We start from the raw sequence: 23,929 nt of genomic DNA, 5'->3' as shown, positions 1-23,929 counted from the left end.
AGTAAAAGATTGTTTCAATCCTTAAAATTATGTAACAATATTAAGTTGTCAGATCTAGGTGCTGTTCTTCTCAGCACAGACCACATGTTACTATTGGCACCTTCAGTGTCTCTTCAGAAAGGAATGTAATAAACAGTCAAACTGGAAGTATATTGATTTTCAGTGAAGAATTGAAACTGAATTACACATAGCTTGGAGCCTCTAGCTGGACTATAAGATGCTTGTATCAGTTTAGTACAGAATTTAGTGTTAAAATTGACATTTAAAACCTTCTCTCATCTGATTTTTAAACCAGCTAACTCAGGCATTTGACATATAATTTGTGAGAATAAGACAACTCCAAAATCAGGTGGGTGATGGAAGTAATTTTATAGAGAACATTTTAGAGCATTACAGATGTAGCTTTTACTTAGCTTGAGTAAGGGTTGCAAAATCAGGACTTTAGAATTCATTTAGTTAATGTTTGTAAAGTGCTTTGAAGTAGAGCTTTAGGAAAATGCAGGTTTTCCTTTCCCTGGAAACCTCAACATTTCAAAATTACTTTCTGTTTTGAATTGGAACAAAAAGTTGAAACATAAAAATTCCAAAATGTGTTTTGAATTGGCAATGTTGATACAAAAAGTTTAGATATTTTTGATCAAAAAGGAATATTTTGAAATATTGAAACAAGATTGTTTCTGATCTACATTTGAAACAAAATAATTTTGAAATGTTTAAACTGCTTTTTGTTTCAGTTCACCTATTCAGAAAATTGAAATTTGACAAAGCCACAATTTACAATGGGAAAATTTCAGTCAAAATATTTCAACTGGCTCTACACTGAAGATGAAAAATCTATATGTACATGTAGTCATTAAATCTACTTTTGTGCCATTTCTAGGCTAGAGAAGGCCGCACCACCATTGTAATAGCTCATCGTTTGTCTACAGTCCGAAATGCAGATCTTATAGCTGCATTTGAAGATGGAGTCATCACAGAACAAGGGACCCATCATGAACTGATGAAAAGAAATGGAATTTACTGCAAACTTGTTAACATGCAGGTAATTTTCCTGTAACCTGTCTTCTAAGTTTCATCATGTTCTGTGTTGCTGATTTTATATTTGATTTTATCAATCAGAGCCCCAACCTCACAACATTTTGTCAACAATGAAACTGTAGAGGAAAGAGTAGGAAGTGTTGCTTGAGACGCTCTAAATTGCGGAACTGGGAAAGCTCAAAAAATATGCACGGGATCAGTGCAAATAAATGGAAATAAGTAAGGGAATTTTTAGGCCAAAAGTCCTAAGAATATTGGATTAGAGATAACGAAAATTAAATGAGGAAAAGTAAAAACAAATTGTGTCCAGTTCTAGCTCTGATAGATACTCTGAATCCTTATCCATCTATTGAACTTACCCATGCCTCTGGTGAATCTGGCTCCAGAAATTTCTTTTAAATCTGGTCCATCTTCATCATCCTCTTTATCTCTTAAGTCCAGAATTTTCACAGAGTTCCGCACTAGTTGGGAGATTTTGCTTCCCTTCTTCAGTATTTGGAAATATGCTCACTGAGAACTCACTTCTGCCAACTTTACTCACAATGAGCCTGATTCTCATTTACATTGAGACTGTTCTACACCACTCTGACAATGGAAATGGTCTTAACATGGGTGTAACTGGTTTACACCCATTTTAAAGTCTCCTTTATACTACAGGCTTTGTCTACACTACCTCACTTTTAGTGACACTGCTGTACCGCTACAGCCATGCTGCTAAAAGGTGTTCAATGTAGCTGCTGTTCGTCGGCAGGAGAAAGCTCTCCTGCCAATAAAAAACTTCCTGCCAACAAAGCGCTGTTCACACTGATGCTTTTTGTCAGTAAAACTTTTGTCATTCAGCGTGTGTTTTTTTAACCACACCTAAATGACAAAAGTTTTCCAACGAAGTTCCAATATAGACAAAGCCTAAGAGAACAATGCAATGGAACTCAATGCAAACAAGAAACAAGCTCAATAAATAGCACTTTATTCAACAAATTGTCTTATTTCATTCTTGAGGGGTTAGATTCTACTCAACCTGAGTCAGAATGGCAGATCAGACTATGAGCCCAGAGAGGATCTTCAGAAATACAGTTAATCTGTTTTATCACCACTAGATTACCATATATCATTCAGAGCTGATCATTATTCCATTTAGTTAATAGTGGTTTTGGCTACTCTTGAGTTTAATCATTTGGAAGTTCAAGATATTATATTAATAAATTATTTTCTTGGCATGCTATTGTGCTCCATTTCAGACAATAGGAACTGAAGTTCAGTCAGAAGAAGAAGCTGAAAACACCACCAAAGTGGCACTGAAAGAATCAATAGGAAATGGCTTGAGAAGGAGATCGACTCGAAAAAGCACCAAGAAGTCAGAAATACAGGATGATAGCCTTGATGTGAAAACTGTTCAACCTGTATGTGTCTTTGCTGGAAATATTTTTTTTTATTATGCTGCATCTAGTATCCTTTGTTTTCTTAGTGGGACAGTAATATTCAGGTAGAAATGATTTTCCCATCTAATGCATAAGAAAATGCCAAGTTTGCAGAGAGTTCACTCAGTCTGAGATAGGAGAAGAGGGAAACTCTTGCTTAAGGGAAAGTAACAATAAATGTTAATATTGTGTGCAAACATGGCATACAAAGACTGGATCAAAATCTGATAATATGGTAAAAACAAATAAGGATGCTTGTTAACGAGCTAGTCTACAGAAGTACTGAGAGACCTGAGTGGATGTGGGGGGCAAAATATTTGGAACAAGTATGTAAATTCTGAATCACATTTTGATCTGGTCATATTCATAACTTCTTTGGCTTTGCTAAACATGAACATTCATACAAACAAACTGAGGCTTTATGGAAAGAATTTAGGTCCATAGCTCGTGAAAATAAATTGACTAAATTATGAAACAGAATGCCATCAAGCAGTCTATATAGGTTATATCAAATAGTCATGGAGCAGAAACAAAACCAAGTAATCATTCACACAGTTCACCTCATAAATTCTGAATATCATATAATTGAATTCATACTTGCTACAAACACTTTGCAATCTGTAGGCTGACTTGTTTGCATAACAAACATTAGTAAAAATGATGATCTAGTTGTGGATAATATAAACAAATTGTTCATAATGAATAATCGAGTCAGATCTACCTAATACCATCAAATGTACTAGCAAAAACAAATAAAGTGGTCCTAACCCTGCACCTTTTATCTCTGCAACCTCGCTGAAGACAATAGGAATTTTGTGTGTAAGACCTGCAGGATAAGTTTCAAAATATGATTGTCAGAATTAATATACGCATGTTCTAATAACACAATTATCTTTTTCTGTCTCTTATTTCAGGTATTAATATTGTGTACTGAGTAACAGACAGAATCACTGCATATAATTCATGAGTTGTGTTATTAAAAAGCAAATAGTTTTTGGTACCCAGGAATGGAAGCTGGGAGTATGTAATTGACTATCCACCTGCCTTCTTCCCCACACCTTGATGTGTTACATAATTGTTCTAATGAGATTCATATATTCTAGGATGAAAATGTGCCTCCAGTTTCATTTCTGAAAGTTATGAAGCTGAACAAAACTGAATGGCCTTACTTTGTAGTTGGAACTTTTGCTGCAATTATCAATGGAGCTTTACAACCTGCATTTGCAATAATATTTTCAGAAATTATAGCGGTAAGTTCATACAAAATATGCACTTTTAACTTTGACTTTGAGTCCCACTTACACTTAAGTTTCCATCTATCTTAAATAATTTAAAAAAAAAACACCAAGAGAAAAATGCAGAAAATACATGCTACGAAAGGAGAACTATATTTAAAAACTAGGTTAATAGTTTTCAGTAAGGTACCTGTGGGGCATAAAAGGATACTGCTAAGGTATTGTTCAGAATTTAACTCATTTTGTTAATTCACAGTTGAGTTTAATAAATGCCTGGAAACTTATAGAAAGTTATGTCTAAGCCACAAATGCATGTATGGTGAAATTCATCACTGTGCAAAGTGCCCAAACAAGGTTTATGCACCATTTAAGCCCTGTTTTGTTGTTGTTGTTTGTTTGTTTGTTTTTTGGTCATTATTAATATAGAAGAACTGAAAAAAAAATTCAGATTACACAGATGGTTTATCCTTAAGAGCATTATCTTAATAAATTCACATGTCCACACAAGTTTAATAAATTGTATTCATAATAATTTCCACATTTCTCTCCTACCAGTTTCACCTTTAAGCTATAAAGAATCAAAGGGGTCTTAGGCCTGGTCTACACTAGGACTTTAATTCGAATTTAGCAGCGTTAATTCGAACTAACCGCTCAACCGTCCACACCAGGAAGCCATTTAATTCGAACTAGAGGGCTCTTTAGTTCGAATTTGGTACTCCACCCCGGCAGGTGGAGTAACGCTAAATTCGACATGGCTAGCTCGAATTAGGCTAGGTGTGGATGCTAATCGAACTTAGTAGCTCCGGGAGCTATCCCACAGTGCACCACTCTGTTGACGCTCTGGACAGCAGTCCGAGCTTGGATTCTCTGACCAGCCACACAGGAAATGACCCGGGAAAATTTGAATTCATTTTCCTGTCTGGGCACTTTGAATCTGATGTCCTGGCTGGACATTGGGGCGAGCTCTGCAGCACCTGCAACGATGCAGAGCTCTCCAGCAGAGGAGTTCATGTTATCTGTGAATAGAAAGAGGGACCCAGCATAGACTGACTGGGAACTCTTGGATCTGATCGGTGTGTGGGGCGAGGAGTCTGTGCTTTCGGAGCTGCGCTCCAAAACAGGGAATGCGAAGACCTACGAGAAGGTCTCCAAAGCCATGAGAGACAGAGGATACAGGCGGGATGCAACGCAGCGCCGCGTGAAAATCAAGGACCCCAGACAAGGCTACCGATAAATCAAAGCGGCAAACGGACGCTACGGAGCCTGCCACCACTGCCCCACCAGTGACCGTGGACTCTGACGATGGGACAGTGTCGACGGTCAGTTCCTCCGTGATGTTCGCGGACGGGGAAGATGAGGAAGGGTTTGTGGAGGACGAGGCAGGCGAGAGCGCTTACAACGCTGGTTTCCCCGACAGCCAGGATCTATTCATCACCGTCACGGAGATCCCCCAACAACCCTCCCCGGCCGTTAACCCGGACCCTGAATCAGGGAAAGGAGCAGTCGGTAAGTGCTGTAACCATGTTAACTTTTATTCTTAATATAACAGGAATCTTAACTGTGTGAAAAGGAGGTCTCTCTAGATATGGGGATAGAACAGAAATCATCCTTGGAGATCTCCACGGAGCTCTCCTTGCGTTAATCGAAAAGCATCAGCAGGAGGTTCCTGGGGAGAGCTGCCTTATTGGGTGCTCCGTGGTAGCAGAGTTTTCCACGCAAGGCTTTCATGAGGAACTCAGGGAGCACTGCCACCCCGAGCACGGCTGCAGTTAATTGTTCGCCAAAATGTATCTTTGCAAGGAATTCACTCCCTGTTTCCCATCTCACAGCTTCCACTGTCTCCAGACCTGCCACAGCATCCCCCTCGCAGAGGCTGGCAAAGATTAGGCGGCGAAAGAAAAAGACAAGGGACAAGATGTTCGAGGAACGTATGGACTGCTACCTAGCAGAGGCGGACCAGCAGAGCCAGTGGAGGGAGACCGTCTCTCTGTGCCAGCGCTCACACAGCGAACGGGAGGAGAGGTGGCGTGAGGAAGACAAGCAGGCGACTGAAACGCTGCTTGGACTAGTGAGGGAGCAAACGGACACGCTCAGGCGCCTTGTGGATGTTCTGCAGGACCGCAGGAGGACAGAGACACCCTGCAGTGTATCTGCAACCGCACTCCCCTGCCACAAAGTCCCATACCCCCCTCACCGAAAGTAATCAGGAGGAGGGGCGGCCGGGGACGTGAATACTGTCACTGCACCACAGCACAGTGCTCAAGTACCCAAAAGCTCTCATACCCTACATTTGCCGAAGTCCTTCACTTCCACACTCACAGTACTCCCAATCCCAGTCCCATCCCCTAACTGTCTACTTAATTAATAAAAATGCTTTGCTGTTAATTACTGTTTCCGTTATGTTTTTTCAAAGAAGACTGTGTTTGAATGGGGGGCGTGGGGAAGGGGGTGGTTAATTGCATAGGACAGTCACCTTTCCCAGGGTACAGACACGGGGGCAGGATCAGCAGCGGGTCACACACACGGTGCAGTCAGTAGGCACCCTGGTCGGTTTTTGGAGGTGGTTTCCAGGATCTGTGTGGGCGGGGGAGATGTGACTTTGCAGCGGGGGAGGGCGGTTACAGATCTTATACAGCGGTCCTTGTCCTGGACCGCTGAGTCACGCAGCTGAGGAATCTGTATCCGTCCTCCTCCACCACAAGGTCACATATCCGCCCGCACACAGAATTCCATAAAGAGGAATGGCAGGCTCCGTTGAAAGAAGCATTCCGGCACTGCGGACCGCTCTAGGAGCAGGAGCCTGTCATTCCTTGAGTTTAGAGGCGGTCTTTACATCACTGCACACCCTACCCAGCACAGCCTGCATCCCAGTTTCAACCCTTTCACGAAAAGTCATGAATAAAGAAACCTTTGTTAAGTAATAATGGGACATGTATTTTATTTTTACACGTGTGCTGGAAGTGGGGGTAACGGGGTGAACGGGTATGTAACCGAAGAGGAGAGTCAACAGTAACTGGGTAAAGAAACAGGGGCAGGTTCAGCTTCTCTGTAAAGAAACTGAACAGTCACAGGTCACGCTGCTCGCTGCTCGCTGGTATTTGAAGAGTTCCTTGTCGCTGTCCCAGGCGCCTGTATAGGGCTTCATGAGCAAGTGCATTAGCGGGCAGGCTAGGTCCCCGAGGATGACTATAGGCATCTGCACATCCACAACAGTTATTTCGTGGTCCGGGAAGAAACTACCTTCCTGCAGGCGTCTGAGCAGCCCACAGTTCCTGAAAACACACGCATCATGAACCTTGCCCGGCCACCCGACGTTGATGTTTGTAAAACGTCCCCTATGGTCCCCCAGTGCTTGCAGCACCATTGAAAAGTGGCCCAATTTCTCAGCAGCTGACTGTGGAAGAGGTGGACGATAAAGTGCGAGGAGGAGAAAACGGCGATGATCGCAGCGGGCTCCATGCTTGCAGTGCTGTGGCGTCCGCGCTCTCACTGACCAGAAAAGTGCACGAACAGATTGCCCGCAGGCGCTTTCAAGGACGGAGGGAGGGAGGTTGTGATTGACGGTTCAATGACGACACTTACCCAAAACCACCCTCAACACATTTCTCCCCCCAGCAGGCATTGGGGGCTCTACCCAGCATTCCAATGGGCAGCGGGGACTGCGGGAACTGTGGGATAGCTTCCCACAGTGCACCGCTTCCAAAGTCGACGCTGGCCCCGTGAATGTGGACTCAGAAATTCGAATTAGTGTATTTAGTATGGATACACAAATTCGACTTCATAAGGTCGAATCCACAAATTCAAACTAAGTTGATTCGAAATAGTCTTGTAGTGTAGACAAGGCCTTAGACAGTGACAAAAAGAATATTATGTTAATGAGTTAAGTGGTGCAAGGACCTTGTGCAGATGTCACTTTCACCCATTGTTTGTTAATGGAGGGTTGCTGATTCTGAGTGGTTATTTTGGAAAGAAGAGTGAATAGTTCATTTGGAAGAAATCTAAAGAATTAGATGAAATTTGCAAACATCTAAGAAAAAAATCTTGGTCCAATATCAAATTTACTTGTTATCCCTTTAATCACGTTTAATACATATATTTAGATTGTACATGGGTATACAGGGACGTTGGAACAATTTTTATAGTGGGGGGTGCTGAAAGCAGAAACCATATATTTGGTTGTTATTACTACTTCAAGTCAGAGGGTGCTGTCACACCCCCAGTACCCCTAGTTCAAGCCCACTATGGGTATGTGTAAATACAGCAATGTAATATGGGAAGATTTGTACATAATTTAGTTAAATAAAATGAACTTTGAATTCTCTTGAATAGGTTTTTGCAGACCCAGACAAGACCGTTGTAAGAAACAAGTCCAACTTGTATTCACTGCTATTTTTAGCACTTGGGATCATTTCTTTTGTTACTTTTTTTCTTCAGGTAAGTTTTATTATTTTGCCCTTAATATAATTGTTCACATTATTTTAGAAACTAGATCTAAAGATATTAAGCATTCAATGTATTTGAATCACATAACAAGGGAGAAAAATAATTGATAGTACACTTCCAGTACCAAGTGGACTTAAAGTGCATGTGGAGAAGGTTATATTGTGCAATTGATTTAAGACTATATAGAGGTAAATTCCTCAGATTTTAATCTAACAATATTACATTACTTTACAATACTTCTTTTTCCACCACAGGATGCTTTCCTGTTTGTAATGAGTTAAATTCTTTTGGCCAGATTTTCAAAAATAGTCTTTAAACTTCCACATGCAAAATTGTGCACACACCCATTTTCCCACATGCAGAATCACATATTTTTTCTGGAAACTACCATTTTCATGTACAAGTCAGACAACTGTGTGAGTGTGTATAACTGATTTGCACAAACATCTTTATTCAGGTGCAACATAGACTTCCATCACTGCTACCAGCTTTGTCAAATCACTTGTCCACCATTGCACCTTCTTCCAGGCTGCACCTTACACATGCAGTGATTTTTCTAAAAGGATCTGCAGGGCCTCTGCTCCCTTTTTTCCAAATCCAATCTCAAGTCCCACTCTTCTGTGACACCTGCAAGAAAGGAGAGGTTGAGGGGTGGCCTTTGTAAGAAGGTGCAGCTGGGCCCCACTGGCTTCCGCCCCTGCTGCACCCACAAACCAGCCAGAGCCCTCTACATTGGTGCAATCAGCTGTGCTCTTTACAGTTTACTTTTCCACCCCCTTCTAGCTACAGCTTCAGTGTCACAGCCCCCAGAACTGGTAACTCCTGCAGACAACAGAGATGAGCTCTCCTAACCCAACCCTTTCCTTCTCCCCCTTGCTTCTTTCCTGCTAGCATTTATGTAGCCCCGTCTAATGAGGCCAGCAGCTGTTCCCCCTCTGCCAATCAGGCTTGGGTTTACTCAGCCAGCTCCTAATCCTCTTTCTTGATTAGAGCTGGCATGACAGAGGCCTGGCTCAGGGCTCCTTAGCCAGCACCCTGTCACAGCCTTGCATAGGTGATATGAACTTGTATCTATTAAAATGTATTTAATATTGTGAACTGGCACCCCAGCATGTCAGTGACCCCCTTTGGTCAGATAGGGCACTGTGAAGAGTCTGCTCAGATTACAGGGGTGGTCAGTCTCCCTTTCTTGTCTGAGTCTTTATAGTCGTGTTCTGGAGGCAAGGGCATTAATTTCTGCCCCACTGAGCTTGCCTTTATGTTTGGCAGGGATTATCTGGCCCTCACCCTCAAGGGGCCTGAAACTCCTTTGGCTCTTAAGGGATAGGTAGAGGAAGCCAGGCCCACCCACTCCACTGGGTTCCAGTTCAGGGCCCTCATTCTGCCACAAGTCTTCCTGCTGTGTCCTGAGCTTCCTACCCCCCTTGGTTCGGTAGGATTCTGCAGTCTGTGGCTCTGGTCATCCCTTCTCTGGGTCATCATCAGTCTGGGCAGGGCCAGCTCAGGCTTTTTTGCTGTCCCAAGCAGCAAAGAAAAAATAATAAATTAATTTTTTAAAAAAGCCACGATCGGCAGCACCTCGGCGGCTGCTTAACCGCACCGCTTCATTCCTCGGCGGCAATTCGGCAGCAGGTCCTTCACTCTGAGAGGGACTGAGGGACCCGCCGCCAAAGACCCAGATGTGATGTCCCTTCCCATTGGCCGCCCCAAGCACCTGCTTTGTTCGCTGGTGCCTGGAGCCAGCCCTAACTCTGGGGCAGCTTCTCACCAGCTTAGTGATAGAACCCTCATGCTCTGACCTGCTGGTCCCTCTGCTTTTCATCTTTTATTTTCCCAGCTGCTCTGAGGCTCCCAAACAGCACTGGCTGGCAGTTCCTACATTAACCCCTTGGTTGCCAAGCCTGCATGGCGTCTATGCATCCCATGACAAATATATATAAAAAGTGTACGTCTTGAAAATCTCACCATTCCTAAATTGTTTACTTTCTTAGTCCTGGATCCATTAGTATGGATTGCAAAGGCAGACCTCTTTGCCCACCTTGAGTGCTAATTGAAGTCAATGGGGTTGTGTGCAGATTCAGGGGTCTCCCCACAAAGAACAACTTGCATGAGGAAGGCCTTAGATTCTAAACTTTTTGCGACAGGAACTCTTCCTTGGTATTTGTACAGTGCCTAGCATAATGGGTCCCCAGTCCTGATTGGAGTATTTGACTGCAACCACAGTAGAAATTATATGGGTGTAAATAAAGAGATGGTATTTTGAAATTTGGCCCTTAATCGACATTTTTTTTTAAACAGAGAATGGGCTACATTTTCAAAATGTGATGCTAAAGTGTCACCTACAAAGTATCTGCACACATGTAATCATGTGTATGTTTATAAAACATGTATTTGCATGCACAAGCAGATATCTGTTGGTGCAATTGCCCATTTTGTTTATATAAATGTCTCTTTATATATGGATGCAACATAGAGCCTGAGTCTTGAAAATTTAACTATATATATATATATATATATAGTTAAATTTTATATATATATATATATATATATATATATATATATATATATATAGTTAAATTTTATATATATATATATATATAATAGGTTTGACCTGCAATAGAAGTTATCATTTTTATAAATTTGGGGATGATGTTATAAATTAACATGAATGGTAGAAGTGTATTTTGATATGGCACTCCCAAACTAGTGAGAAGAAATTAATACAAAGATGTATCCATTTCATAAGATGTTTACACAGTATGCATGCTAAGATGTACATTTAAATGTGTCCAGTTACTTTTTTTTAAAGTCACATAACTGTGGTAATTTTTTTACTTAATTACTGTATAGTTTCCAACAATTAAAACTAGAAAAATAAATTTGTTCAATATAAAAGTGCCATAGTAATTTTGCTTTATATCATATAGAGGAACTAATATATGGTTGTGTCCAGGTTTTATATTGAAATAGTATAAAATTTCTCCGCTGTAGAAATGTATTCAGTAGATTCTGAGAACAACTATTTGCAGTAGATTTGTAGAGCTGTTTCCCAGCTGCAGTTGTAGAAAGTGTGGTAATAAGCAAAATTATAACAATAATGCTACTGACAAAAGTTAATGTCTTGACAGAAAAAGTGTCAATAACATGTTTCCTCATCATTTTCATTGTCATGGTCCCATTTATCACCTACTTCCTATGACATTACACTGATTCATGCTTGTGACTGAAAATAAGTTTAGCTTATTACCAAGTGCTGAAGCACTGTTGATGTGTTAGGACTAGATGGCTTAAGTGATTTGTAATGGAGCACTGAGAGTGAAATCCTGACTCCACTGAAGTCGATGGGAACTTAGACATTGACTTCAATGGACCAGGATTTCACCCTGAGCCTTTTACCTTAAAGTCACTGACCCATGTAGTTGTGATAGAAAATTGCTCCGTGAAGCACATTAGTGGAGCAATGTAGGAAAATGTGCCTTTGCTTTATACTTTTTATTTAGAAATGAAGGACTTCAATCCCTGTGCTCTAAATCTGCTATCTCTCAAAAGTAGCAACTGTCTTTTAAAAGTTTTTTTAATTGTTTATAGCTAAAATATTGTGTAATCTATACAATATGTTTTTGCCTATGTAGACACAGATATTCATGTGCTTATCTGATAACATCAAAATAGTTGTAATTATGTAATAACCACTCTGTTTATTCTCAAAGGGTTTCACGTTTGGCAAAGCTGGAGAGATCCTTACAATGAGGCTTCGATTCATGGCATTTAAAGCAATGCTTAGACAGGTAAGATTAATATGTATTTAGCTTTCCAGAGTTTTATATATCCTTGTTTGTTTAGGTTTTTAAAATACCGTAAAGTTTCAAGTCATACTGTGACCTTGTCTACACAAACAACTGCCCTGATTTATTTAAATTAGTTTTAGAAACTGATTTAAATAATTAAGTGCAATCTCCTTTTGTGGACACTCAAATCAGTTTAAGAAAGACTTACATTGATTTTATCTCAAGTCATATGAGGCACTTTTGAACCAATTTAAGAGTGTCTGCACAAGGAGGCTGGCTTATTTAGTTAAATCAGAGCAGCTTTTGAATGTTGACATGGCTTAACTGCGTGACTCAGAGCTAGGATGAACAGATAGCAACTATGAAAACTCAGGACAAGAGGTGTGGGGTAGTAGGCACCTATATAAGACAACGCCCCAAATATTGGGACTGTCCCTATAAAATCGGGACATCTGGTCACTCTACTCAGAGCATAGTGTGCACTCTAGGAACCTGATTCTGAAATTCCGACTCTTGTTCTAAGTATGAAGTTTTGCACCTCCAGATAAATGCACCTACATATTAGGATCCACAATTAATTATTGTCACAGATGATAAAATTGACACATCTGACTGCACTCACAAAAGTAGAGACTGAGTCAAGGCCTTCTTAAAAGTTAGGCCCAATAAATGGAGAAATCCTATGGAACTTCCCATATTACAGAAGTCATCGTATCCATTCACAGAATAGCAGGAGGCCTAATGCTATCTGGAGATACTGGTGATAGCACGCTGAGCAGCAGGACTTACAGCACCTTTTAAAAACAGAAAGCATGCACTCCCACTGTACCAGCCTCCAGTTGCTAGCCAATGAGCAGCAAGGAGAAGGACCCTGCCTAGGCCCTTTATCTGCCATGCAAGCCCTTTTTGATTGTGTGGTTCTGCTAGTTGTACCCTTTGTGTTCTTAAGGCACTGCCTGCAGCTTTGTGACAGCTTTGAACACAGATGTACTCGAGGTAAGGGATTTCCTGTAAGCTCTCCCAACTCTAATGCATCTGCTCAAAGGCAGCCAAAATTTGGACCTAAAGATCTTTTTTCTGTGCTGCCACCTTCATCTGTTGCTTTTTCTGATAGTTGCTTCCTTTTAAGCCCAGCCTTGCAGAAGTGTATCTCCAACCAGATAGAACTCCACCCCTTACTCATCCCCTTCAGCAAGCTCCTTCCACAGCACCCCACTCATCTGAATGTGCAGTGAACTTCAAGAGCTACCTTGGACCATATTAAATTGTAACTTGCATAGGCAGTTTATTTTTATCTCTTTTTATAATTTTTTTTTTAAAAAGCAAAGAAACAATGTAAAGCTAATGTTTGTTCTATACAAGAAAAGGGCTATATACTTTTAAACAAAAAAGTCAGGAAATATAAAAGTTATGCTTCTCACAGTAAGTTTAGATCATCCACATTATTACTAGAGCTGAATGAATAACTGATTTTTCTGGCCAAAACTGAATTTTCATTCAGGTTGAACAAAACCTTTCAAACACGGTTTCAAAATGACATTTCAAAATGAAATGGTTTGTTTGACATTATTTATTCAGTTGAAACTATTCAATGAATTTGACTTGTATTAGTGAATAGTGTCCATCACCCTGAAAAAAACTGGTTACTTACCCATATTGTAACTGCACTTTTTGGTGAACTTACTATTTGACTGAAAATTTCCTTCCAACTGTAATCATTACACAAGTGGACCACATCTTGTAAATAGTGCAATCATATTACTAAAGTTATGCATGTGCTTCAAGTGATTCAGGATCAGGAATTTATGTTTTCAATTAATTAATATGTAATGTGAATGAAATAAAGTTCCTGTGAAAATTTAACTTTTACATTTTCTGACTTTTCTGGTGTTTAAGTATATCACCTTAATCTCGCATTAGTATGTTTTTCCATTTAACTCAGTAGCTATCACTTTCAAAGTGCTTTAAAATCATTACCCAATTGCTACCCTAAACATATTAACCCATATTGCTTTAGAGATATAAAAGAATACAATGAATTAGCCCTTTCTGCAGAATGTAGTAGGGTGCTGTTTTCAAATTTTAGTACAGGTGTTCTAATTAATTTTCCAGCCCTACGTAGACATTTTACAGATGTTCTTTCAGACTCCACAAAGATTTGTCAACAGCATTCAAAATTCAGAGACTTTTCAGGGCAAACTCATCTTGTGTTTTGTAGATTTCACAGCAGTTTATTATATGGTATAACACCTAACAGGCTTGTCTTAGCTACTTCAGAGCAGAAATGCCACATTAATCTGAGTTAATCTTTTTAATAGGCTTTACATTAAGTGAGACTGTGTCACTTTCAAACTATACTCATCAAAGTGGCAAATTTCATAACATTAATATTCTGTGCAGACCTGATTACCAAAAATAAATCAAGCCCAATCCATTTACATAGATGATACCTGCTGAAATTGCAGTTAGCATGAGAAAACACAATGCTGTTGTTGTTAATGAAAATTACTGGCATTTACAGCTTCAGGTAATTTATACATCTTGAGTTATAAAATACTTTGCACTCTGCCATGTTTATTACACAATCAGAGCCAAGAAACTGATTAAATCTAAAGAACTCCATACACTCCTCTTATAATCCAAGTTGAATTCAATTATCTTTTGCAGCACTAATTTTTCATTTGTTCTATTTTGTGGTTTATGGAAAGTAAACTATAGTTTTTCAGATCCTAGTAAACATGTTTCATGTCATTTTGTAGGACATCGGCTGGTTTGATGACCCTAAAAACAGCACTGGGGCATTAACTACAAGACTTGCTAATGATGCCTCCCAAGTGAAAGGAGTATGTAATGTACATTGTTTTGGCATTTTTCATATTTGGGTTGGCATATAGTAATGTTGTACTATGGATTTTATTTGCTTTATGGCAATCCTAATTTTGGTGACAATTGAAAACTATTATTTATTGAAAGGTTTTGGACGTCACACCAATGTATTTTATAATGATAGAGAACATGATATATATTTACAATATAATATTCTAGTGAACTATTAGTGCTTATAGTCTTATTGCTGTTCAGTGCTATGTCACCTACGAATCCAATTAACTATGAATTTATTTATTCAAGGAGTCTGTTTAAAGTTATCAGTCTAATCACATTAAGTATGTATGTAGCACCCATGACCATAGTATCTAAGGTTCTAAGCCAGCAAAACATTTAAGGTTGTGCTTGACTTTAAGGATTTTAGTAGTCAGTAATTTCAGTGAGCCTCTTCACATGCTTAAAAGTTAAACACATATTTAAGTGTTTTGCTGTACTGGGATCTAAGTGATGAAAAAATGTTTAGTTCAAACTCCCCCTCCATCAGTTAGGCAATTGCATATTCCAACATGTTCCTGGCAGATTTGAAGTTATAGTTGTAAATACAAAAATATGAGATTTATAAAATCCCTGTTCAGCCTTTTTAGAGGAGTCTATAAATTACCATTTAGAATCTGAAGTGATCATATGGAAACTAGAGGGAGAGATGGAGCAGCAGCAGCAGAAGGTGATCTAGATGATGGAGTGATCTTCCAAAGGATATGCAGAAAATCCAACATTGGGGACATGTCGAAATAGACTAGATAAATACTCTGGGGAATAATCCTGATTTCTAGATATGGTCTAGTTCAAAAGTATTTTTCATGTCTAATTTCTATGTTATTGCTTTATGCAAAATTATGGAATACAGTTGTTTTATTTGGGTTTTGTTGTTCCAGGCTACAGGTGCCAGACTGGCTTTAATTACCCAGAACATAGCTAACCTTGGAACTGGAATTATTATATCATTTGTCTATGGCTGGCAGCTGACCCTTTTGATTTTAGCCATTGTGCCAGTCATTGCCATAGCAGGAATCGTTGAAATGAAAATGCTGTCTGGACATGCAAAAAAGGATAAAGAAGAACTAGAAGTTGCAGGAAAGGTGGGTTCCAATGAAGTTCATCTCTCTTTTTATATTCTACCGTACAGTCATGTTCAACGGGGCTTAGTAATGGATCAAGAATATATTCTTTCTTAGGGAAGTTGAACTCTGCATTGTTGTATTCTATTCTTTGTATATGTTGATGTATCTGCTAGATATGGAGCTCAAAACTGAAAACATCTACTATTAATTGATATTATTTACATTGTGGTAACACCCAGAATATGCTAAGCTCTTAGGATCACATACTTCTTCTTTCTTTTCTTTATTTTTTGTCCTTCCCTTCTTTCTTTTCTAGCATCTTTTCCTTTTTTGGTTTCATCTCTCTTCAGCTTGGCACACATCTCCCCTTTCTTCCATATTACCTCTATTTGTGTGAAACTGTATGTACATCTTCACCAACGAAGAAGCAAGAATGCATGATAGTGACAGTGTAACTAATATCACCCACCAGTTCCTTTTTTCATTCTTTCCTTTCCCGAGTGGAAAAGGAAAATAAAAATTGAAGAAAGGGTTTAAAGAAATTTTTGAAAGGAAAACTTGAAAGAGGTTGGAGTCCCTTCATGCCAAAACTCCTTTAAGAGCAGGGTATCCATTCTATCACTTCTCTGTTCTTAACCTCTTACAAGTTTGAGGATCCTAACTTTGCACCCAAAGGATAGCTCTCTGGGAATGCCTACACTTTAAGTTTGGGATGTGATTCCCTGCTTGAGGAAACATATTTGCGCTAGTTCTCATTGAGCTAGCATGCTAAAAATAGAGTGTAGCCATGGCAGTATGAGCAGTGGGAGGGGCTAGCCATCCCGAATGCATGCCAAATGTCTGTGACGGGCATGCAGTTGAGGCAGCTAGCCCCTCCTGCTGCTGACACTGCTGCGGCTACACTATTTTTAGTGTGGCAGCTCAATCAGAGCTAGCATTAGTATGTTTCCTTGAGCTGCTCAAAGTGTAGAAATACCCTTTATGAGCACTTCTGTCAGTGTCAACATGTATCTTAGCATATTTCATAGCCTAGCTATGTCCTGCCTCTTCTATGCTCCCCTTTCTACCATCCTATTTTGATCACACAGAGTTGAGAAGATGACTTCAGCTAAAGGCTGTGGATATAAGAAGTCTTGATCACAGTTTCTCTCTTTCCTTGCTTCATGTCATATTGATAGGAAAGCAGCTCAGAGCGGCTTTATCTCCTTCCAAGCCAACCAGAAAATGTTTTTATGGGTTCTCCAAAGTTACCTGTATGCTTTTTCATAAACAAAAAGATAAATCTCTTTTTAAATGACAGGATTTTTGTCGTACATTTCTCTAGAGTGGTTTCCTGGCAAGGTCAGATAGCCAAACAGTTAATATTTCATGGAATATTGCCACTGAAACTTGTTAAGGATATTCATCTGTTAACCCTTCCTCCAGAGACATCTTTAAAAATAGCTGAGAGGATTCAAGTCATCTCTGCTACCTATCTTCTATTTACAAGAAATAATAATACTTTGCTCTTCTGTAGCAACTTCCTTCTGAGGCTTTACAAGAACTTTACAGACTAACACATTATGTCTCACAGTACTCCTTCGAGGTAAGTAACTATCACCATTGTACAGGAAAGAAAACTGGCAGAGAACTGAGGTGACTTACCCAATGTCACAAAAGCAACTGGTAGAGCTAGCGACAAAACATAGTTCACTTGAACCCCAAGCCTATGTTTTAACCATTCATTTCTTAGCCATGTGTGGCTTTCACCTAAATTTTTCCTTGTTCGCAAGAGCATTGTACGCGCAGCCAGTAGACAAATCTGTTGCATTATTTTCTACCTTGTGCTTTGTCAAAAGAATTGTTAACTAAGTTCTAATTGGAGATTCTTGACCTTGAGGCATTCAGAGGTGTGTATTTTAACTGCACCTTTGCTACAACTACAAAGCACCTCAGCTGAGTCCAGGTTACCGGTGATAATGTGTAATGCCCATGGACTCCAGTCATTATCAGCCGAGATCAAATCTGGGACCCTTGGTGCGTAATGCATGAGCCTCTACTGTATAAGCTAAAAGACACATCTGTTTTAGCCAAGGCTGTAGCAGGCTGATCAATCTCTAGCTGGTCTAGCTGCCATACAAAGTGCCACACCAACCAGGCATGGGTTACATACTTCTCCTAGCTGAGGAAGTGTGTCGTGAGCTTCAGAGACTTCCCAGTTGATATCCTGAATGAACCACCACTTGTAACGCCACTCCATCGGCCACTCTGCTCAGGATGTCTTGAGGTCCTACCTAACACATCTTTCAGTGATTTCAGCTATTGGTAGGGAGAGCCTCACTGCTAGTGCAAGCTGGGCAGTCTCTCTCATCAGAGACTGTCCCATAGCAGATCTAATGCTTAGACCTGGTTTTCAGTGATTTCAGCTCTATTGATCTGCAACAAAAGACTCTCAATTGAGTCTTAATCAGCTCTGTCATTACACAATGGAGAGGTGGAGGGTCAAATGGTGTCTAGGACCCTTAGGCAGAGCCCACACCACTATGTACAAAAATCTGACCACACCCTCTCTCATCTCTACTAGGCTTTGGCACCCCCAGCTTAGCAAGTGCAGTTCATTTGAGGATGAACCCCTCAATCAGGGCATGCCAAGCACAGTTCTGCAGCCCTTGATTCACACAACAAGGATAACAAGCCTTTATTACCCCTGCACCCAAAAACAAAGTGACTTGCAATCCAACACCCGCCAAAAGTGGTCATTTGCGCAAAGCAACTCTATCCTGCTGCTCACCTACACAGAGTGGATGAGTCCATGCAAACAAGGTCATCTCCTAGGGTCCTCTTCCCCAGCTCATCACTAGATGTCAGGGGAGAGCTCATTCAGACCCTGCTTACAAATGCATAAACCAGAAAGAAAACTCAGAACCAAATATGAGTTTACAGGATTGGCAGATAGAAAAATATATATATATTTACTTCTCAGCAGAGCAAATTTGACCTGGAGTCTTTGAAAGACAAAGCTCCATTCATGCATTTTTAGAGTGACTTTTCAGAGCAGCCCTTCAAAGGGGTGCAAATTTCCAGTAGGCCCTAAGGGAACTTCATGTTTCTGCTTGCATAGGAGCCTGATATTGGACTGGGCTGCCTAAATTTTGTTATTTGAAATATGAGCCTGTTGTGTACCACTTTCAGTATCTAGCCCTTACTGTTAAACTATTTGTCACTGCATATTGTTATGTCTAGTTGATCTAGGCAATTATTATGCTTTGATTAAGGGAAAAAAGACTCCAATGAGGGAATGTGCCAGCTAAACTGTAGCTTTTATCCTCCATTGTCTTATCCAGCTGAAGGATAAAGTTAAATACACTCATTTCAATTATCTTTTGTTTAGTGTAGGAGGCCTATGATTTATGAGCCCTAAAGTCTTCAGTGGGTTACTAAGCATTTGTCGCTGTTAAAATAATCTAATTTGATGAGTGAGCAATTATACAGATTTAAATAAGAATAAATTTAATTAAAAAGGAAATGTACGTTTGCTTACATGATTGCATAATACAGAAGCAATTCAAACTAGCCTCACTGATTATTCAGAAATTACAGTTTTTGTTTTAAGAAATTAGTTTTCCTCTGCATAATAGTAATTTTTAATTAATCACACATCCAAATAATTGTTAGCTTCAGTGTTCAGGAATAACTGTGGAAGAAGCAGGAGTTCTGGAAATACAGAGCCGAATTAGTTGCTGTGGGGTTTCACTCTCAACTATTTGACTTTTAACTCTTGCTAATTCCCTTTCCTGTTTATTACTTTCTTTCCTAATTCTGAATACTTCTGCTACTTTTTTCCCAGGCTACCTTGTAGTATGATCTATCTTCACAGCAGGGTGTGTTGGGTGGAGGAGGGGGGAAATGGGAACTTAACTAAAATTTAAAATGAACTATTAGTATGCCATACTACAAAAAAAGCTAACAGGATGTTAGGAATCATTAAGAAAGGGATAGATAATAAGACAGAAAATGTCATATTGCCTCTATATAAATCCACGGTATGCCCACGTCTTGAATACTGCATGCAGATGTGCTCATACCATCTCAAAACATATATTGGCATTGGGAAAAGGACAGAAAAGGGCAACAAAAATGATTAGAGGTATGGAACAGCTTTCATCTGAGGAGAGATTAATAAAACTGGGACTTTTCAGCTTGGAAAAGAGATAAGTTGGGGAGATATGATGACTGGTGTGGAAAAAGTAAATAAGGAAGTGTTATTTACTCATTCTCATAACACAAGAAATAAGCATCACCAAATGAAATTAGTAGGCAGTAGGTTTAAAACAAAAGAAAATATTTCTTCATATAACACACAGTCAACCTGTGGAACCCTTTGCCAGAGAATGTTGTGAAGGCCAAGACTATAATGGGGTTCAAAAAAGAACTAGCTAAGTTCATAGAGAATAGGTCCATCAGTGGCTCTTAGCCAGGATGGGCAGGGATGGTGTCCCTAGTCTCGGTTCGCCAGAAGCTGGGAATGGGCAACAGGGGATGGATCACTTGATGATTACCTGTTTTGTTCATTCCTTCTGAAGCACCTGGCGTTGAGACAGGATACTGGGCTAGGTGGACCTTTGATCTGACCTATTTTTATATTTTGACTTTGATATAAGAAGTCTTGTTCATATTAAATAATTTCCCGTAATAAACTATGGATTCCTGGTGGGATTTTCAAAAGCATCTAGGGAACTAACCAGCCAAGTCCCCTTTAAATAGATGTTGGGTGCCACTTATGAAAATACCACCCCGCTCTATTTATTATGGCCTTAAGGTAAGTTTTTTCAAAAGCATAAAGTCAATAGGACTGCCATTTGTGCCTTTGAAAATCTTCCATAATTTTTTGAAAGTGAGCAGTAATATTGGATATCCCATTCAGGACACCTTCAATAGGGTTGATTTTTCAGAAAATTCTGAGCATCTACCTTCTGAAAATCAGGCCATGTAGAAGTGAGCACTAATACTCACTGGTCACTATTGAAAATTTAATTCTGTGATTTTTATATCATTTATCCCAAGCTCTTTTTACCAGGTCAGAATTAGAAATTACAGTGTGATCTTATATTTCTGTTAATGAGCATATGCTCTCTATTACAGATTGCTACTGAAGCCATAGAAAATATTCGAACTGTTGTTACTTTGACCCAGGAAAGAAAATTTGAATTTATGTATGGACAAAATTTGCAAGGACCATATAGGTAATAGATATAAACTTAAAAAAAAATCAAACTTACTTTGTTTAGAATTGAATGTAAATTTTCACTAGTAGACTAAAACAATTTATTCTCTGCTGATGTATCACAAAATCTCCTATATCAAACCCAGTTTTAACAATATACAATATCTTTTGCTTCAAACAAACGCAAGCCATCGTAACCATAGTTGTTTCTGTTCTTTGATTAAATGAGATTTTTCTTTTTATACCCTCTTTGGTATTATTGGTATTTGCTATTGCAGTACCTGGCATGTCCTCATCAGTTTTACTTCTCTTGAAACTATGTTCTTGAAATTGAGCATTTCATTTAGCAATTCTTGCAACCAGGATTCCTGTTTTTTGTGTTTGTACATGTACTTCTACATTGTATACTGAGGCAAAACTCTTATTAAAGCCAATGGAATTTTGCATTGGCAAGGACTGAAGGAGCAAGTTCCAAAATTGTATAGTAGTTTCAATAGTAGACCACTGAGCAGTTACGCTATTTCATCAGCCTAATAATACAGGCAATATAAAGCATCATATCATGTTTGATATCAAGGTTTAGTTGGGGCTCAAGGCAAAACAAAGAACAGTATATTGCTCTACTGGGATTACTTTTGCTCCCTGCAGACTCAGGACTTGTTAATAATTTCCTTCTTGCGCTGTGAGGTTGTACAATTTCAAAAATATGTTTAATTAAATCCTTGAAACTTGTAACCATACCATGGATTGTAAAATAATTTTAACACAATAGTGTTCAGACTCTATAGGGTAGGACAATTGCTCCTGTCAGATGTGTTTGGGATATCAGCTATATGGGATCAAGGCACATGGGATCCTAAAACATACAAGAATACTGTTGTTTTAGGACCCAGTCCTGCAGGAGTTTGGGGAATGATCTCGTCCCAAAGTACTGAGCACTTGCAATTCCTGGTAAAGTCAGTGGAAGTGAAGGGCGCTCGGCATCTTCTCAGACATAAATACTAGAAGTAAAATACAGTTATGTATATATTATGTCACAATACTCATTCTTTGTTACAGAAATTCTGTGAAGAAGGCACATATCTTTGGATTTACTTTTGGCCTTACACAAGCTATTATGTATTTTACCCATGCTGGATGTTTTCGGTTTGGTGCCTATCTAGTGGTAAATGGACACATGGATTTTAAAAGTGTGTTTCTGTAAGTGTCTTTTTGCAATTTCTTTTTTGTCCATACAGGGGAAGGTGTTTTATATATGGGGGATAATAACCTTATGAAGGTAAAACCAGGAGGACTAGAAGAACGATACATAGATCATTGTTTGTCTGCATGCTGACCTGCAGCACTGGCCTTCATCTTGAATTAGGATCGATAACTTCTGTTATCTTTCCAAGTTGCAATGCTCCTAATAAGCATGTCAGCTGGGGCCTTCATTTAATTATATATGGAATGCTGGTAGATGTTGGTATAGCTCTCAGTGTGCCTTGTCTCAAATGTTGTGTACTGGCTTTAAGGAAATAGTAGAGGGAGTATTTTGAAAATATGGCTAATATTTAACATGTTATAATTTTGGCTTCAATAGTCCGCCTTTCTGATGTCTGTTAGTGAAGTGCCTGCAGGCCCCAAATGAGATTGCAGCCCTACTGTGCTAAATGCTATATGTGGCTAGCTAGAGTCTCTATCAGAGTGTATGTAGTCAAAATAGAAAAGACAAAAAAGGCATGTGAGGAAAGTATTATTAGTATCCCTATTTTACAACTGAGGCACTGAGAGCCCATATGGTGTTGATTCTGCAAGTGCCTACTGTTGGTTGCTGCAGTGCATACCTACGTGCAAGATCAGGGTCTGAGTGACTTGGTGTGACAGGGTGGGACTCACCACACTAGTGTCTTCTGCTGGTCATCTTGCAGATTGGTACACCAACTCCCATTGGTGTCTCGCCCACTGTCACTTCTCCTCCTGGACCCATGTTGATCCAAGGACTACAGCATCCTTTTCAGGACACAGCCCTCTGGCTGTGCCATACTCTGCACTCCCCATTTCCAGGGGCCAGTACTGCAATCCCACTGTCCAGCCACTTCTTCAGTGGCATGGGGGAGGGAGGAACCTGGGCCTCATAGCACTGCCCCCCACCCCTTGGCTGCTTTTCACACAGCCTCCCTAGGGCTCCATTAACCCCTTACAGGCCGGGGAGGGGGGAAATGCCCCATAAGACACCCTCCCCCTTGACACCAACTGCCCTGGGCAGGGGAATTACCTTCCCTGCTTCCCCCACAACTGTGCTGCAGGACATGCCTCTCCTGCCTCAGGTTTTCTACCAGGAGGAGCAACTTGCCATTCTGCTCCATATCTCTGAATTTCCCTCTGAACCTCTGCATTATTTTGTGCTATCCACAAGGCCTGCTTGGTGGCTTTCAGTTTCTCCCATAACACCTAGCCCTGGCTCCCAGCACCACTTCTCCCAAGATCTGAGTCCCAACTACAGCTTGGCCTGCTTAAGTGTGGGTTCCCTTGTCTGTCTGGGTCCTCTCCATCCCAAGTCATCTTATCCACCATCTCCCTAGCACCTCCTGCTGGGCATGGAAGATTGCTCCCTGCCCAGTCATCACCACCACCTGACCTAGCCCGGTGTGACCCACGGTGCCTAGAGCAGCCCTCACTGGAAATGCCAAGGTCAGGACAGGCTTCAAAAGGGAGAGCAGATACCCACCAGTCTTGGGAGTAACACTGAAGTCAAAGTCCCCAACCTGTCACCAACTGTGCTTCTGATTCTCTACACTGGTTATCAAGGAGCAAAACAAGAAATCACACAGCCCCCTTGATTGCATTCCAGTTCTCTGGCTCCCAATCAACGCCT

At 40.1% G+C, this 23,929-nt stretch overlaps 1 protein-coding gene across 6 annotated transcripts in view; it reads left to right on the top strand.

Moving 5' to 3' along the window:
• Nucleotides 1–23,929, top strand: part of ABCB1 (ATP binding cassette subfamily B member 1) — a 97,583-nt gene that overhangs the window by 55,752 nt on the left and 17,902 nt on the right. For 4 of the 6 annotated variants that reach the window (XM_039527801.1, XM_039527804.1, XM_039527802.1 and 1 more), the window contains 9 exons: nt 881–1,042; nt 2,277–2,438; nt 3,560–3,706; nt 8,021–8,125; nt 11,845–11,922; nt 14,682–14,765; nt 15,684–15,887; nt 20,991–21,091; nt 22,132–22,272. In XM_039527801.1, the coding sequence (XP_039383735.1) occupies nt 881–1,042; nt 2,277–2,438; nt 3,560–3,706; nt 8,021–8,125; nt 11,845–11,922; nt 14,682–14,765; nt 15,684–15,887; nt 20,991–21,091; nt 22,132–22,272 (1,184 nt within the window). Of the gene's footprint in view, nt 1–880; nt 1,043–2,276; nt 2,439–3,559; nt 3,707–8,020; nt 8,126–11,844; nt 11,923–14,681; nt 14,766–15,683; nt 15,888–20,990; nt 21,092–22,131; nt 22,273–23,929 lie in introns of those variants that run through there. The other 2 variants (XM_039527803.1, XM_039527805.1) reach the window with 2 other exon arrangements.

The sequence above is a fragment of the Mauremys reevesii genome, linkage group 2, assembly GCF_016161935.1.
Source record: "Mauremys reevesii isolate NIE-2019 linkage group 2, ASM1616193v1, whole genome shotgun sequence".
Taxonomy (NCBI): domain Eukaryota; kingdom Metazoa; phylum Chordata; order Testudines; family Geoemydidae; genus Mauremys; species Mauremys reevesii.
This window is presented reverse-complemented; position numbering and strand designations above follow the sequence as displayed.